Raw genomic sequence first — 16666 nt, forward strand, 5'->3', positions numbered from 1 at the left:
TAGACCAGGCTCCACCTGCCTCTGCCTCCAGAGTGCTGGTATTAAAAGGTGTGCACCACCATCACCTGGCCACAGCAGGTTCTTTAAGGCAAAGGAAGGATGGTGCTGGATGTGTCCTGTGGTCACCATTACAGTGGAAAGAGACTGGTTCTGTGGGCAAAGGGTATGTTTGCTGGGGCAGAGAGTCTAGTACTGAGGTCAGCCACTGGCTGCTGGCTGACTGCTGTACTATGGTCTGCCTTAAACAGAAAAGCTTCATAAGGAACAGGGTGCCGGAGACTTGAGGGGCATCCAGGGGAAGTTGTTTGATTCTAGAGAGAAAGTCTTAACTGCCAGGAAGTTGGGGAAAGTAGATCTTGTGGTCACCTGTGTCAGCAAACCAGGACTGCTTACCCTGGGGTGGCTGTTTTAATTACAGTTCTGCCCTGCTCAGCTGTTTTCCTGAATCAGATAGGTTGTGTCCTCAGCAGCATTGGAAGCATTAGGTGTGCTCACCGGGGAAGCAGCAGCACTGTCAACTTTATTCAGAGAAGTTATACAACAAAGCAACAAGCGGGTGTATTTTCATTAATGCTCACAGTGATGTTGAAAGTCTACTAGACACGAACACATACTTTACTGACCCAAGCATCCCTCTCAAGCTGCGGCACTGCTCTAAGAGCTCGTGAAGTCTTCTTCAAACATACCTGTTCTCATCTGTCCTCAGACATAATTTGGAAAGTGGTGACTTTTTTATTGTATTTGCACGTATGTGTTTGCCTGCCTGAGTCTATGTACAGCATGAGTGCAGCAGGAGACAGAGCAGGCACCAGAATTGCGCATTGGATACCCCAGAACTGTAATTAGAAGCAATTGTAAGCTGCCATGTGGGTACTGGGAACTGAACTAGGGTCCACAGTAAGCACAGTAATGGATGGCTCTTAACTGCTGAGCCCTCTCTCCAGTCTTGACTTTCACACTTGTGAATAGTGGGGGAGCACAATTTTGTGATGCCATGTATGAAATTATAATTTATGAGGCTGTTAGGGTTATGTGCTGAGTATTTGGAGGTGAATACTGCACAGCCCACAAAAACCCGAACCATTTTCATTCTGGACTTTAAAAGACAAAGTATCCCCCTGGTCTAATGTAAATCCTGAGTGGTGGTTAGAAAACGTCACGTGAAATGTGCTTGCTAGTTAGTATAATGTATTGTTAGACAACTTAACCTATTTGTGGTAGCGTATAGCTTTAATCCCAGGACTATAAAAGGCTGAAGCAGAACGATCGCCAAGTTCGATGCCATTGTGGGCTAAATAGTTGGACCCTGTCTCAGAAACAAGGCTAGATTGGTGGTGTGGGAATTTTGATAGCTGTCCTAGGAGCAATTTTGTGAGTCGTGTGCCCCCTGGTGGATTGTTATAGGATTTACTTTAAAATTCAAAGTAGATAATCCACCAAGGGTTCCCTTGGTCCATACTGTTCCAGCTTCAGGGACAGAGGTTGCTTACAGCTGTGTAGAGGCTGTGGGGACCACTAATATGCCGTCCAAGTACGAAATTAGACCAGGGAGTGACGCCCTCTTCGGTCTCCCTGTGATGCTACACGTCTTTCTTTACCCAGGACGTTTCTCCTAAGAACCCCTTTCCCAAGAGCCCCAGGTTGGTTGGATAAACCAGAGGGCGGGGAAAGGATAAGCATCAGTAGCCAATCGGTACTCGGCGTCATTCCCAGCCAATAGGAGCGGTCGTTTGGGGTTTAGCCAATCGGGCTCGATGAGGAGACCTGAGTCACTGCTTGCGCCGGTCGCTCTGAGGTGACAGCCGTTGTGCGACGTCTTGGGGAAGCCATGGGGCGGCAGTGGGTACCCTCCATGAAGGTGGCGGAGCAGTCGGGCTGCGTGGTGAGCGCCTCGCGGGCCGGGCAGTCCGACGTAGGCTCGTGGAGTTGCAGCGGGGTGATCCTGAGCCGCAACCCAGGCCTTGTGCTGTGTCACGGGGGCATCTTCACCCCCTTCCTGCGGACGGGCAGCGCGGCGCTGACCCAGACGGGTGCCACTTTCCTACCCGGTGACAGTTGCAGCGATGACCTGCGCCTGCACGTGCAGTGGAGATCCACGGCTGCCAGCCCTGCCGGTCGCGCAGAGCAGGAGCTCCCGGGGCTGTGTACGCCTCAGTGTGCAAGCGTGGGTCTCGAACCCGGCGCCACCGGCCGGGCCCGGGCACAGCCTCTCCAGCCTCCGCGGCCCGCGCAGCTACTACTGCTTATTAGCTGTCCTGCCTTCCGCTCCCACTTCGCACGACTCTTCGGGGCCGAAGCGGCCGAACAATGGCACTTCGTGAGCTCGGCGCCCGACGATGCGGTGTCGGAGGAGGAGGAGGAGGACCAGCTGCGCGCGCTCGGCTGGTTCGCGCTGCTGCGGGTGCGGTCGGGTGCGGCGGCGGAGGAGAGGCGGGGGCCGGCCGTGGCTGTGGCGCCCCTGGGGACCGTGGCCAAGGGCGCCCCGCTGCTGGCTTGCGGCTCTCCGTTCGGCGCCTTCTGCCCGGACATCTTTCTGAACACGCTGAGCCGCGGCGTGCTCAGCAACGCTGCGGGACCGCTACTACTCACCGATGCGCGCTGCCTGCCGGGCACGGAAGGCGGCGGAGTGTTTGCGGCGCGGCCCGCGGGCGCGCTGGTGGCGCTGGTGGCCGCGCCGCTCTGCTGGAAGGCCCGCGAGTGGGTGGGCCTCACGTTGCTTTGCGCCGCCGCCCCGCTGCTCCAGGTCGCCCGCTCTGCGCTCGCTCGCCTGCATCCGGGCTCCGCCTCCCTGGCCCAGCTGCTGCCACCCGAGGTGGGCTCCCCGTGGGGCCCGCCCCTGAGAGACTTCGGACCCCCGTGGGCAGCTGCGGCCGTGCTGGTGGAGTGTGGTACTGTGTGGGGTTCCGGAGTGGCCGTGGCGCCTCGCCTGGTGGTGACTTGCCGGCACGTGGCTCCCCGGGAAGCAACCAGGGTCCTGGTGCGCTCAGCCATCCCCAAGTAAGACCCTCACCAGGTACCAGTGTGGAGGCCATGTGGGACAATCTTAGGCTTGTAGAGACTGTTAGAGACCTCAGTTCATTTTGACAATGTGAGGATCTCCAGATCCGGGTCTCCTAGTGTGTCCCCATGGAACTTGGGGCAATCTGCTAGGCACAAGCTGGGTGCCTTTGAGCCCCTCAACTAGCCTGAAACAGGGCAGCTCGTCTGTCTCTTAGCTTTGCAGTTCAGGCCCCATTAAAGCCCTTTGACCAGGGAACATACCATAAGGACTTAAACCCCGTAAGACTACAGTGTAAGTGGTAAATGAAGGTCCCGAGGTGATGAGGTGGCCCTACCCAGTGAGGTCCCCCTTAGAGTCACCAAGGCTTCCCTGCCACCTGAAGATGAGGGTTATCCTAATTAAAACGGGCTTGGGCCAGTGCAGATGGCTGTGTTCTGAACAGTCTGAGTGACCTCAGAGCACAGCTATGCGGGGACTTTTCGCTGTCACCTTACTCCCTCTGTAGAGAGAAGCACCTTTACCCCCATTTCTCGCTCTGGCAGTGAGCCAGTGGCCTTGGCCTCCTGGCATACTTTTCCTAGTTCCTCTGTAGCCCCAGGTGCGGAACTGAGGACAGAGTAGCACCTTGGCTTTAAGCCTGGCCCTCGCCTAACAGCCCAGGCCTTTCTGAACTTCTGGGGTTAGCCCTGTGTGCTTTGCCAGAGTCCCCACAGGCAGCAAACCCAACAGCCATGATCTCATAGTAAAACATGAGGATGGCTAGTCCTGTGTCCCTGGATTCCTCTCCCCTTGACTGCTGATCTTAAGGAACTTGCTAGGCTTTTCTGAAAGCAGCAGGGTAGGTTGAACTAAGGTACCCTGGTGTCTGGTCTATGCGGAGAGTTCCAGGACAGCTAGGGCTCTGCAGAGAGACCTTGTCTCAACAAATAAACAAAAGACAGCCCCTGCCCCATTCCTGCCCATCAACAAGAGTGCAGAATTTTGGTAGGTTTATCCTGGCTTCTTATTTGCTCTGTGACCTTTTTGGAAGGTTGCTCATCCTCTCTGAGCTTCAGTTGCACCATTTAAAGGGGATAATGCCAGTGCCTTCGTTGTAGGCTTAAGAAGACAATAGCCACAAGCGTCTACACTCCCTAGGTATCCGGTGCTTGTTACGGCAAGGCATAAGCAGTGTATAGAAGTGCACTACAGTTTGTAAAGTACATCTGCTTAAGGTTTCAGGGCTGGCATCAATGTTCATTATGCTCTGATTTCAATTCATAACTTTTTTTTTTAAAGAAAAATAAGACAGAATCTGGTTATGTAATTCTGGCTAGCCTGGAACTCAATGGAGATCTGCCTGCCTCTGCCTCCCAAGTGCTAGGATTAAAGGTGTGTGCCACTGAAACTAGCCCATCCCTTGACTTTTATTGTCTCTCATATTGCTCTCTCCCCAGTGCTAAGGCATCAGAAGGCTAGCTTGTCACTTGTTTCCTGTGTCCCCAGGAATGTGGCAATCTGGGGACGAGTGGTGTTTGCCACTCAGGAGACCTCTCCATACGACATAGCAGTGGTGAGCCTGGAAGAGGACCTGGATGGTGTCCCCACGCCTGTCCCCACCGAGCACTTCCATGAAGGTAAAGGGCAGAGTCCAATGTGATGGGGGGACCCGGCCGGACTCCAGGGGTGTCAGCGTCGACACTAACCATGCCAGACCCGGCAGCCAGCTCCTTTTCCCATTCCTGCTGAGCCAAGGAGTTGGGAGCTTCAGTGGAGTTTTGGGGTTCTTACTGTAGACTTCCTGTGTATCAAGACACCCCAAGTGCTGAGCTAAATGGATACCCTATTGAGGGTCTGCAGTAGTGTGCTATGGGGTGCTGGGCCTTGGGAGCTCCAGTGGCATGATTTAGGTGAAAGTCTGACCCTACTACATAAGTATAGTGTATGTCGTCCTTCCTTTATTTTATATATTTTGAGACAGGGTCTCAGGTGACCCAGCTGTCCATACACATACCATATGGTCAAGGATAACCATGAACTTCTGATCCTCCTGCCTTTTCCTCCTAAGTTCTATGATTACAAGTGTATGATGTCACACCTTGTTTATGGGGTCCTGGGGAGCCAACCCAGGGTTTGCGCATGCTAGGCAAGCGTTCCACCAGCCGACTTGCATCTCCAGTCCCAATTATTCCATTTCACATGGTGACAAAAGAAGTAGGTCCTCTGGGCTAGCAGCTCTGTCGCCGGTGTCCTTAGACCCTGCACCCTGTCTCAGTTTGCGCCTTAGTCAAATGGGGCTGCCACTCCTGGTGTGGTGAGGACAGGGTGTGACGTGCCTGCGAGGCGCAAGCCTGTGGGGGAAGAAGATGGGGTTACCTTATGGCTGCCGTTACCATGTCTTCACTAAGAGATGTGGTTGGTCCCAGAGAGAAATAAATGTTAAGTACGCATATGAGCTAGGTGACATCAGCCTCAAAAGTGACTATCCTATTTAGTGAGGGAGTTAGGACTGGAGGTCTGCCCGATGCCCCAGAATAGTGGGTGGACACATGCAACTGGGAACACAAAGAATTCTGCATCTCCCTGCAGGGTTCATGGGGAAGGTGCCCGGGAGTGTGGGAGGGGGTGAACCAGCGCTCAAAGGGGAGAGGACTAGACCTTTGGAGAGGTTGGGAAGTGAGTGTCATAGAATGGAGGTCCCCAGCTTCTCTCCTTCCCTCTCTGGCAGGCGAGCCTGTCAGTGTGGTGGGCTTTGGTGTCTTTGGCCAGGCCTGTGGGCCCTCGGTGACCTCGGGCATCCTGTCGGCCGTGGTGCATGTGGATGACACCCCAGTGATGCTACAGACCACGTGTGCCGTGCATGGTGGCTCCAGTGGAGGACCCCTCTTCTCCACGCGCTCAGGGGACCTCTTGGGTAACTAGTTCCTTCCATTCCCAATATCCTTCTTGCCAGAGCCTTGATCCTGCCAGTGATACCCTGCATCCATCTTGGGAGGTCCTTCAGGGATGATGGTGGGCCTTGTTTCCAGAGTTAGCTAATGTTTTCAGCTAATCTGCTGCCGAGCTGGGAAGAGGGGCAGAGCTAGCTAGGCCCGTGGCCCTCTCCTGGTCCTGGCCACTGCTGTGACTAGATAAGTCACTAAATTCCATTTAGTCTATGAAGTTTAGGAGCTGGGTTAGTCGGTGGTGGTGTGTGTGTGTGTCACAGACTCAAAAGTCTGCAGAGCTAGGCTTGTGTAATAGTGAATGAGATCATGAAGACCGCAGGTTAGGGGCAAGCCGGGGTAAATGGACAGACACTGCTTAACTCAACAGATTGACTTCAAAGCCAAGTGATGACCCAGGATGTCTCAAGAAGAGAAGAACCTTTTTACCATGTCCAGTTCTTGTTTTGCTTCGAGACAGGGTCTCCTGTTGCCTGAGATGGCCTCAAAAGTAATGTATAGCCAAGGATTCTCCTAATTCTCTTGCTTCTACCTTCTAAATACTGGGATTACTGGTGTACACCAGTTTTTAAGTTTGGTGATGAAGTCGGGATTTTTTTTTTAAGTCAGAGTTGGTTGAGCAGTTGATGTGTAGCACCAAACACACCAATGAAGGGGCAAACTGTTGTAGACTATTATTCTAAAGCGTGTTACTTTGTTTATGCTCTGGAACATTTGTTTCAGGATGCAAAGATGTGTTTGATTAGATAAAATTCACCTGTGGACAGGAGGGTGAGCCAGCAATTAGTTTACCGGAAGCATGGGGCTTGAGGAGGGACTTGAGGTGAGCTACTTGCTGTTCAGCTTCTCCGAGGAGCAGGATTCCACCTCAGCCTTTGAATCCTGAGTTCTTTAGAGGGACAGAGATTTCGTTAAGTTCCCTTCCTAGCTTTGAAAGGGTCGGTGCCCGAGAGAGCAGAATTCCCATAGGCTGCGGCTCTCGTGGTCTAACCCCTGCCAATTGCAGCGGAGTCGCAGCTGGCCGATTCGGACAGCTGTGGCTTAAAAGGCAGCCACAGTTTAAAACGAGGACAACACAAAAGCACCAAACTGGAGTCTGTTTTGGTAACACAGCAAACAGCCCCCACGTGGCGCCTCCCAGGTTGTGTGTGCAGCGCCATTTGACCTGTGTGTGCTAGTCGCTGCTGCTTTTACCTTATTTTAGCTCCCGTCTCCTCCAGTGACGAACCTTATTCTTGGCAGTCTGTATGTATGCTCCTATTTGAAGTTCTAGCATACGATTAGAATTTAAAACTACCTCCTCGTGAGCCACAACTCTAGCAGGTGTCTCAACACTTGTGCACAAGTTCTTTTCTTTTTCCAAGACCAGTCTCTTAGCTCAAGCTGGCCCTCACTCGCTGTGTAGCCTAGGTAGATCTCAAACTCAGAGCTGTCCTTTTGACCTAGCCCTTTGAATGCTGGAGTTGCAGCCATGAGCCATCACAGCCAACCTTTTTTTTTAGCTTAATTAAAAAAAAAAAAAAAAATTAAGCTGGGTGGTGGTGGTACATGCCTTTAATCTCAGCACTTGGGAGGCAGAGTAGATGGATCTCTGAGTTTGAGGCCAGCCTGGTCTACAGAGTAAGTTCTACGACAGCCAGGGCTACACAGAGAAATCCTGTCTTTAAAAAAAAAAAGAAAGTAAGTAAAAAATGAGGATTATTTTATGTGTGTGAATGCCTTACTTGCATGTACGTGTGTGCTCCATGTGCATGCTGTTGGAGGTCAGAAGATAGCATAAGATCCTCGGACTAGAGTTAGTGTCCTCCATGTGGGCGCTGGGCATCAAACCCAGGTCCTCTGCAAGAACAAGTGCTCTTAACTGCGGAGCCATCTCTCCAGCCCCTTTACAGTGATTTTAAAGTTATTTATTACTGGTGTGTGTGTGTGTGTGTCAGATGCAGGTGTGATGTGGCACGAGCGTGGAGGTCCAGGTAGTTCTCCAGAGTAGAATTTCTCCTTCCATCAACGGTACCAGGTATCAGACTCAGGTCACCAGGTTTGTAGGGCAGGCACCTTGACCCGCTGAGCCAGCTCAGCTCCCTGATTTTTGCGCTATAGTGCCTGGCTGATAATGGGCATGGTGGTATACTCCCAGCACTGGAGACATGAGGATTAGAAACCAGTGTCCAGTGAAGCCTAGATGTGGTGGTGCATAGCCTTAATCTCAGCATTCAGAAGGCAGAGATAGAAGGACCTTCGTGAGTTCAAGGCCAGCTTGGTTGTAACTTTTTTCTTTTGATGACAGACGATATTAATGTAGAGGAGGGCCGCTGTGTGAAGGTACACAGTGCATCTGTATTTAGATATCAATACACAGGAGCACCAGTATTGAGTTGAGCCTTCTGTAATGATAAAGTGATTTCTTTTAAATGTTTTTTTAGATTTGTCTATTATTTTGTGTGTATGAATATCTTTCTTGTATGTGTATCTGTGTACCATGAACATACCTGGTGCTCATGAAGGTCGGGAGAGGCTTTCAGATCCCTTGGTACTGAAACTACAGTGGTTGTGAACTGCCATTGTGGGTGCTGGAACTCAAACCTGGGTCCTCTGCAAGAGGAACAAGTGCTTTTACCCACCGAGCAGTCTCTTTAACCCTTAAAATGCACTCTGAAAAAAAAAAAACTAAAAAGCTCCTGAGGCTTCTTGCTCGGAGTTTCTGGGGCTGTGGTAAACACCACGATCAAAAACAACGTGGGAGGGGAGGGCTTACCTTACTAACGCTTGCTACACATAACATTACTTCCATCAGGGAAGGCAGTCAGGACAAGAGCTCCAGCGGGGCGGGATCCTGGAGGCAGGAGCTGATGCAGAGACCATGGAGAAGTGCTGCTTCCTGGCTCACTCTCCATGGCTTGTTCAGCTTGTTCTCTTAGAGCCCCTGGTATCACTGGCCAGGGGTGCCCCACCACAGTGAGCTGGCCTTCCCACATCAATCAAGAAAAGCCGCCACAGGCTGATGTGTTAGAGGCATTTTCTCAACTGAGGTTCGCTTTTCCAAAATGAACTAGTTTGTGTCAAGTTGACATATAACTAGCCAGCAAAGCAGGCCAGAGCAGTGTGAGTCTGGCTCACTTGTTGCCTTTGGTTCATTTGGTCGTTGTTTTCAGGGCCTCTGCACAGGCTATGGGAACACACACACACACACACTGAATCCTGCTCTTTGGGGTGGGAGAGAAAGATGACCAAAGACGTGAGTTAGGCTGTTTTATATGGATGCTGTGAAAGAGAGAGCGTGACCAGTGGTGGATGAGGTATGAGGAGCAGAAGCCGTGGCAGGAAGCTCAGCACCTGTCACGGGGGCAGAGGGGTCCAAACGCCCAGAGGGTCCCCAAGATTTCCTCAGGGAGAAGGTCCTCCCTGTGCCATGGACACCCCATCTGCTGCTTCATACCCCCATTGCTCTCACCCCCACAGGCATCGTTGCCAGCAACACTCGGGACAACAACACGGGCGCCACCTACCCACACCTGAACTTCAGCATTCCCGTAACAGTGCTCCAGCCAGCCCTGAAGCAGTACAGCCAAACTGGCGACCTGGGTGCTCTCCGAGAGCTGGACCACGCCACTGAACCAGTCAGGGTGGTGTGGCGGCTGCAGCGGCCCCTGCCTGAAGTCCCACGGAGCAAGCTCTGAGACGGTCCCTCTTCTGGGACAAGGTAGACCACGTTATGGCTGTGAGAAGTGGATAGATGTGGCCACTGTGACATCTCAGTCACCTGCCAGGACACGCCCCAAGCCACTCCTCATCTGCACCCACTGCCTGCCTGGGAACAAAGTGCTGTTCAACTCGGTGGCTTTCTGATCAACTTGGGGGTGCTTTCTTGAGCTCGTCTCTTCTGTTTCCCAGAGCGAGGCTCAACGTTGTCACTGTGCCTTCTGGGGATTGTAGTCCATAGGGCAGATGCTGCAGAAAGGGCAATCCAACCCCATTCCACCCCCTATCCCCGTTTGGCATCTGACAACCCCTGTACCCAGCAGGTAGAGGCCTCTGCTTGGAAGCCCAGAGTCCCAGTGGCCTATAACAGGAGTGCCTTCCCATTGCCACACCAATATGTAGGCAAATCCCCGAAAACCTCCTAGGCCTTTACTCTGACACAGTGCCTTCATTTTCTAGTCCAGAGCCTGGGACTCGGGGTCTTGTAGGTGGTGTGTGTGAAGGGGGCTGAGGAATAAACACTTTGAATGGTGTTTGTTTGTTTGTTTGTTTGTTTGGGTAATGACTGCATGGTCTCAAACATGTTTAAGATGTTAACAAGATGCTGCAGTGTCCGAAGGTTGGACCTGCCTGCATCTCTTTAGAGCGCTCCACAGAATCACATCCAAAGACCTCCGCTAATCTCCTGGACATCTAATAATCCCATCAAGTTGACAGTCAAGATTAGCCAGTAACCATCACAAATCCAGCCCTTGTCAACATGATACCCAAACACAGGGCTTTAAACCATAATACCTGTCATGCCTCCCCTCCAACTTGCTCTCCCTCCCAGGATTTTGAATTCTCCTGTTGTGGGCTAATCTTGTTTATTGTGAGGATGTGTCTCTGACAAGGCACCTTCTGATTGGTTTAATAAAGAGCTGAACGGCCAGTAGCTAGGCAGGAGAGATTAGGCGAGACTTCCGGGAAGAGATAGGAACTCTGAGAAGAGACAATTAATATAAATGGGTTAAGTTTTAAGGGTTAGTTGGGAACAAGCCTAAGCTAAGGCCAAGCTTCCATAATTAATAAGCCTCTGTGTCATTATTTGGGGGCTGCAGTTCAAAGAAAGTCTGACTACACCCTCTCCTTGTAGCCTGCCAGTTGGGTTCTTCCATCTGTGCCCATGCCTGGCTCCCCCAGGAAGCCTTCCTTGACTTTACCAAGCTCCAGGACCTGAGCAGGCTCAGTATCTCCGTCTGTCTCTATACCATGTTACATGCATGTGTCCAGTAAGTTTCTCATACTTTTTGGAGACCACAGTGGAGACTCTGCCTGCCCAGTGGTTCTTTGGGGACAGTTCCTTTCCTGCTGGGAGACCTCCTGGCTTCAAAGACATGAGCTAATACTGCTTTAAGATTCTTGGTAGGATTGTTTCAATTGTCTTGGTTGTCCCAGACTCAGGGCCAGAAGAGGAAGAATGAAGAGTGAGCAGTGAATAAGAATTTTCCTGTAGGATGATGGGAATATTCTGGAATTAGGGAGAGGTACAGGTTGCAAAATCTTAACACCATCAATATCGTGGCATATGGATCATATCCTAATTTGAAACATTTGAAGTTATTTTTATTTTTGAGTATGGGTGTTTTTCCTGCTTGTTTGTTCACCAAGTATAGGCCTGGTGCCCAAGGAGGCCAGAAGAGGGATCTGAATTGGCTGCCAGCTACCCTAGGACTAGATGATTGTGAGCCACCTTGTAGGTGATGGAATCGAACCTAGGTTCTCTGGAAGAATAGTCAGTGCTTTTAACTGCTGAGCCAGTTCCCAGCCTATATATATATATATATATATATATATATATATATATATATATATATATATATATAGAGAGAGAGAGAGAGAGAGAGAGAGAGAGAGAGAGAGAGAGAGACAGGGTTTCTCTGTGTAACCCTTGCTGTCCTGGAACTTGCTTTGTAGATCAGGCTGGTCTCAAACTCAGAAATCCTCATGCCTCTGCCTCTCAAGTGCTGGGATTAAAGTCATGGGCCACCATCACCTGGCCATATCTTAATTATAAGAACAACAGGGGCTGGAGAGATGGCTCAGCGGTTAAGAGCATTGCCTGCTCTTCCAAAGGTCTTGAGTTCAATTCCCAGCAACCATATGGTGGCTCACAACCATCTGTAATGAGATCTGGTGCCCTGTTCTGGCCTGCAGGCATATACACAGACAGACTATTGTATACATAATAAATAAATATTAAAAAAAACACACACAAAAAAGAACAACAAAAAATTGTCTCTAGTAGGATGTGGTGGTGAATATCTTTAATCCCAGCACTTGGAAGGCAGAAGCAGGTGGATCTTATGAGTTCAAGGCTAGCTTGGTGTACCTAGTGAGTTCCAGAATAGCCAGAGCTATGTAGAAAGACCCCATCTCAAAAAAAAAAGTCTCATGTATCCCAGGCTGGCCATGAACTTACTTCTGATCATGCTGTTTCTACCTCCTGAGTGCTGGCTTTACAAGCCTACACCATCTCTTATGCCTGACTGATCCCATATTCACTCAGCAGTTTCCCTAGACTTCCCTGTGGGGTAGGGTTAAGGCAGCCATGGCCCAAAGGCACCCATATCTAGGCAATGGTTTCTCTTTGGAGGCTTGAAGAAGAAGATAAAAGACTCCTACATCTCTGACTACGATCTATGCCCCATGTATAGAGAACTGGAAGGTGCAACCTGAGCTTATGGACAGATCAAGGCATTTTTAGGAGGATACTAAGTTCCCTTTCAGCTGGAGGTGATTCCACGCACCAGTGTCTCCTAGATAAGGTTGGTCACATGTCCCCACATCAAGAGCATTGGACATGAAAGTTCTTTTATTAATTAAAAATTATGTAAATGTGTGTTTTGCCAGTGTGCATTTCTGTACACCACATCATGTGCCCAGTACTCTCAGAGGCCAGAAGAGGGCATCAGATCCCCGTGAAACTGGAATTACAGAGTTTTGTGAGCTGTCAAGTTGGTGCTGGGATTTGAACTTGAATTCTCAGGAAGAGTAGCGGCCATTGCTCTTAACCACTTATGGAGACCCAAAAATGTGAGTCTATTCCACCTTGTCTGAAAGTCAGAGAGTTTGAGCTTATTTTGCTCTCTCCAAGTTAACAACAGGTGTGGCTACAAATGAGATTCTGGCCTAGGGTGTGGTTAATTAGTATTCTGAGTGTTGAAGTAGGATCTGCTCCACCTGGGCCAAAGGTCAGAGAACTCAAGTCTATTCCTTGTGTCATGCTAACAAAGTTTGTTTCCCACTCCCCTTTTGGAGTGAAAGCGTGTGGAAGAATAAATGAGGCAAATTCAGTATTTACTGAATATCCCTCCCAATGCTGTTCTATTTCTGTCTCTTATTTCTCTTATATCTCTGTTCCTTTTGCCTAATAATTCTAATCCTCACGCTCCTACCCTGTAATGTAAGAGTTTGTTGAAACTGGTTTTCAACACCACTGAACTATCTCTCCTGAAATCCTGTTTACACACACACACACACACACACACACACACACGGTAGTCTTCACAGGGTAGTTTGGGCAAGCTAGTATAAAGTATCTTTAATCTGTTATATCACAAACATCTGGGTGCCAGGCACAGTGTTGAAATGCTTCATAGGAATTATTTTTTCTCATCCCCCTGCCCCCACTTTCTTTCTTGATACAGAGTCTCACTATGTAGCTCTGAGTGTCTTGGAACTCACTTATATAGACCAGGCTGGCCTTGAACTGACAGAGATCCACCTCCCTCTGCCTCCTGAGTGCTGGGATGAAAGATGTAAGCCAAGAAAGATCTCTCTTGACTCCCAAAGCTCCCAAAACTCCATTGAAGTTGCCCTTGGTGGCCTCCCAGAACTTGAAGGTATGATCCTGTTGCCGAAGATGGTACACACTTTGGGCATAGGGCTTGGTGGAATCTGCCTCTCTGAGGACCAGCTCTCGTAGTCCTGGAAGGTGCCAGCAAGATGTCAGAGGAGGAAAGTAACCAACCAGTCATCCTGCCCGTCGGTAAAGCCTACAGATCCCAGCAGCAACCGGCATAGCAAGACATCCCCAGTGGTGTAACAGTGGCACCGTTGACAGCCAGGTAACCACCAGATTTCAGATTACACTAGAGGTCCACTCAATAGGCGGGAACTCTCCTCTGGTACAGTCAAACAACAATGGCATGGACTCTAGAGGAGAACCCACTACCGCCATTTTCCTAAACCAGTATCATTTTTTTTTTTTTTCGAGACAGGGTTTCTCTGTAGCTTTGGAGCCTGTCCTGGAACTAGCTCTTGTAGACCAGGCTGGTCTCGAACTCACAGAGATCCGCCTGCCTCTGCCTCACAAGTGCTGGGATTAAAGGCATGCGCCACCACCGCCCGGCCCAGTATCATTTCTTATCGAGAGCTGCCGAGTACCAGCCTCAGCACTCCCTCGGGGCTCAGAAAAAAGACTTCTGCTACAAGTGAAAACTGGTTTGCGAATGGGATCTGAGGGGTAGAACTGACTGACTCAGACATGTTTTTCCTGCGTGTTTATTCCTTGGGGGAAGACGAAAGAAGGGAGAGAAAGAAATATAAGGGCAGAAGGCATATAAGGGTAAAAAGGGGTGATCTCCACAAAGCTTTCCAGTTTATATAGGCATGCAGACAAGTTAACAGTCCCGTAGGCGGTGACAATAGTATCAAGCATGCATTTTTACCGAGTCACAGGAAACTGGTGAACCTGCCAAGGAGGCACCTTACTTCTCAGCGGGTGTGGCTGCGAAGTTCCCCTGAGGCTGGGAACACGGTGTTGGTAACTTTACTAACCTGTGGGCTTGATTTGCATTAGCATCTAGCTGGCTGAGTTAAAAGGAATCTCTTCCAGGGGACTCTGCTTTTGACTCCAGCAGGGTGCCCAGGTGACGATTTTTCTCTCTAAAGCTAGTTTTAGCGACCCAGACCTTTTTCCTGTATAAACAGTCTATTTCCTGGGCTATGACCCTATGTTAGTTGAAATCAAGGTAAAGGGTAATATAGAAATTAGTAGCCTGTTAAGTCAGAGCCAAGACCAGTAGATCACACCTTCCTGAGGCTGCTGTTAGAGTAGACATGTTACCTCCTGTATGAGGCTCCTTTCTTATCAGAGAGTACTGTCAATAAAGAAAGGGGGGGACTATTTTTTAAAATTGTTTTTATAGAGCTATATATTTTTCTCTGTTCACCTCTTCCTTCCTCTCCCCTCCTATCTCTTGTGGGGAACTATTTTTATATAGATTTTGGCTATGAGAACAAGGACTCACACCATAGCTTCATGGTGTTGAGGGAGGTATCCGGTCGCCCTACAGGAAAAGTCAGGTGTATACACTGCTGGGATACTATGGAAAGGAGAAATGCCGTGATTTTACAAGATTTCTGCAGAACTGACGGTGACTTATCCAAAGAACAGGTGTACCCGTAGCTCTGCAAAAACAGGTTCTCCAGGTGGAGTGTCCATATACACTTCCCATGGAGAGTCTGGTAGATCTGTCAGCTGTACATTGACTGTATAACATTTGTGGGCTCACCACAATTTCTGTCTTCTTCTAAATACTTATCCTTATATCCACAGAGAAATATAGCTTTCACCATCAAAGTATAGCTTCCCATCAAAGAAACCTCTCCCCCCCCCCCCCCAGCAATTGGGAGGCTATCAGGCTATTACAGGAAGCCACGACCGGTCAAAAGGCAAAGAAAAACTCACCATGGAGTTCTGGCACCAGCTGACACACCGCCAGCACAACCTCCACACCTAAGGCTCAGGGAACATGAAGAAGAAGGAAGGGGATGATTGTGAGAGCCAGAGGACCAAGATGCTTCCTGTGAGAGAGTGCCTTTGAGATACGATGCCACAGTGAAACAAAGGCCATGTAATGCCCACGGTGGTCAACATGGCAGTGTGGACGTGGGGAATCTCACAAGGCCCCATCTCTACAGTAAGAGCTACAGGCTCTTGAAGAGTCCATGAATAAGAATATAGAAATATAGATTCCAGAAATAAGATTGCAGAAATAAATACAAAGTTGTAAGCCTAGGAGGCGAGCAGGTTGTTAGCGGCCTTTTCAGCAGCTTAAGGATTAACTATTAACAGTGGGTTACTTTGTTTTACAACCCAAAGCTCTGACTACAAGGCTGAAGCAGCCCTCTGCAAAATGAGGGTTGTTCTGCAAATTGAGGGTCAGGTTTTAGATACTCGTCCTCCCCCACCCCCCACTGCCGCCATTCCTGACCAGCAACTGATGTGAACTGAGTTAACTTTTACCCTTCCCTGCTATACAGAAGTGGCAGTATCAGGGGAAGGCAGAGCTTCGGTAAACACCATCAGCAAGTACCAGAGAGAAGCAATGGACTAAAGACAAACACTAGTTTAACTGAAAAACCCTGTTGATGCGTTAAAAAGAGGAGTTTGGAAGCAGCCCATTGCCACAACCTTACAAATCCATCTCTGGCTGTGGTCTCAGCTAGCCGATAAGCTTTTTGTACCCCATGGAGATTTATTTATTTTTATTTTTTTCCTGGAATAAAGTTTGCTTCTGGTTTAATAGACTTTGGTGGTCTGTCCCCATCTTTGCGCAGCCCCCTTGGAGCCAACAGCTTTTACTTTAGAGCCTGTAGAGAGAGAGCTGATTAATGGCTGCAGAGAGAGAGAGAGAGAGAGAGACAGACAGACAGAGAGACAGAGAGAACACGAATCAGGCTCCTTTAGGGAAAGGCCCCCTGCTAATGTATATTTCCAGATGGTTACATGTTCATAAGCGCAACATTAAATGGATTTAATGTTCGGTTTCTTCTGCACTTGCAATGCGAGTAATTATAGAAGAGATCAGGAATTTGAGAGGGACTTGGGGGACGGAAGAGGAGATGGAGGGGAAATGACGTAAATATAGTGCTCATGTGTGAAATTCTCATCAAAATAAGTGTTCAAAGGGAAAAAAGAAATAATATCTCCTCTCTCTTTCTCTCTCTCTCTCTCTCTCTCTCTCTCTCTCCACACACACACACACACACACAC

General features: G+C 49.5%; 1 protein-coding gene across 2 annotated transcripts; it reads left to right on the forward strand.

Moving 5' to 3' along the window:
• The first annotated feature begins 1762 nt into the window (after positions 1-1762).
• Positions 1763-10157, forward strand: Tysnd1 (trypsin like peroxisomal matrix peptidase 1). Of its 2 annotated transcripts, XM_038343448.1 has the most exons (4): positions 1765-2997; positions 4487-4617; positions 5709-5894; positions 9385-10157. In XM_038343448.1, exons 1-4 carry the CDS (start codon positions 1829-1831, stop codon positions 9600-9602), a joined length of 1704 nt encoding a protein of 567 aa, XP_038199376.1. In that variant the 5' UTR covers positions 1765-1828; the 3' UTR covers positions 9603-10157. The 2 variants fall into 2 exon arrangements, with proteins under 2 accessions (XP_038199377.1, XP_038199376.1); XM_038343449.1 differs by lacking the exon at positions 5709-5894 and having other exon boundaries at positions 1763-2997.
• Positions 10158-16666: the final 6509 nt, after the last annotated feature.

Source organism: Arvicola amphibius, chromosome 9, assembly GCF_903992535.2.
Source record: "Arvicola amphibius chromosome 9, mArvAmp1.2, whole genome shotgun sequence".
Lineage (NCBI taxonomy): Eukaryota > Metazoa > Chordata > Mammalia > Rodentia > Cricetidae > Arvicola > Arvicola amphibius.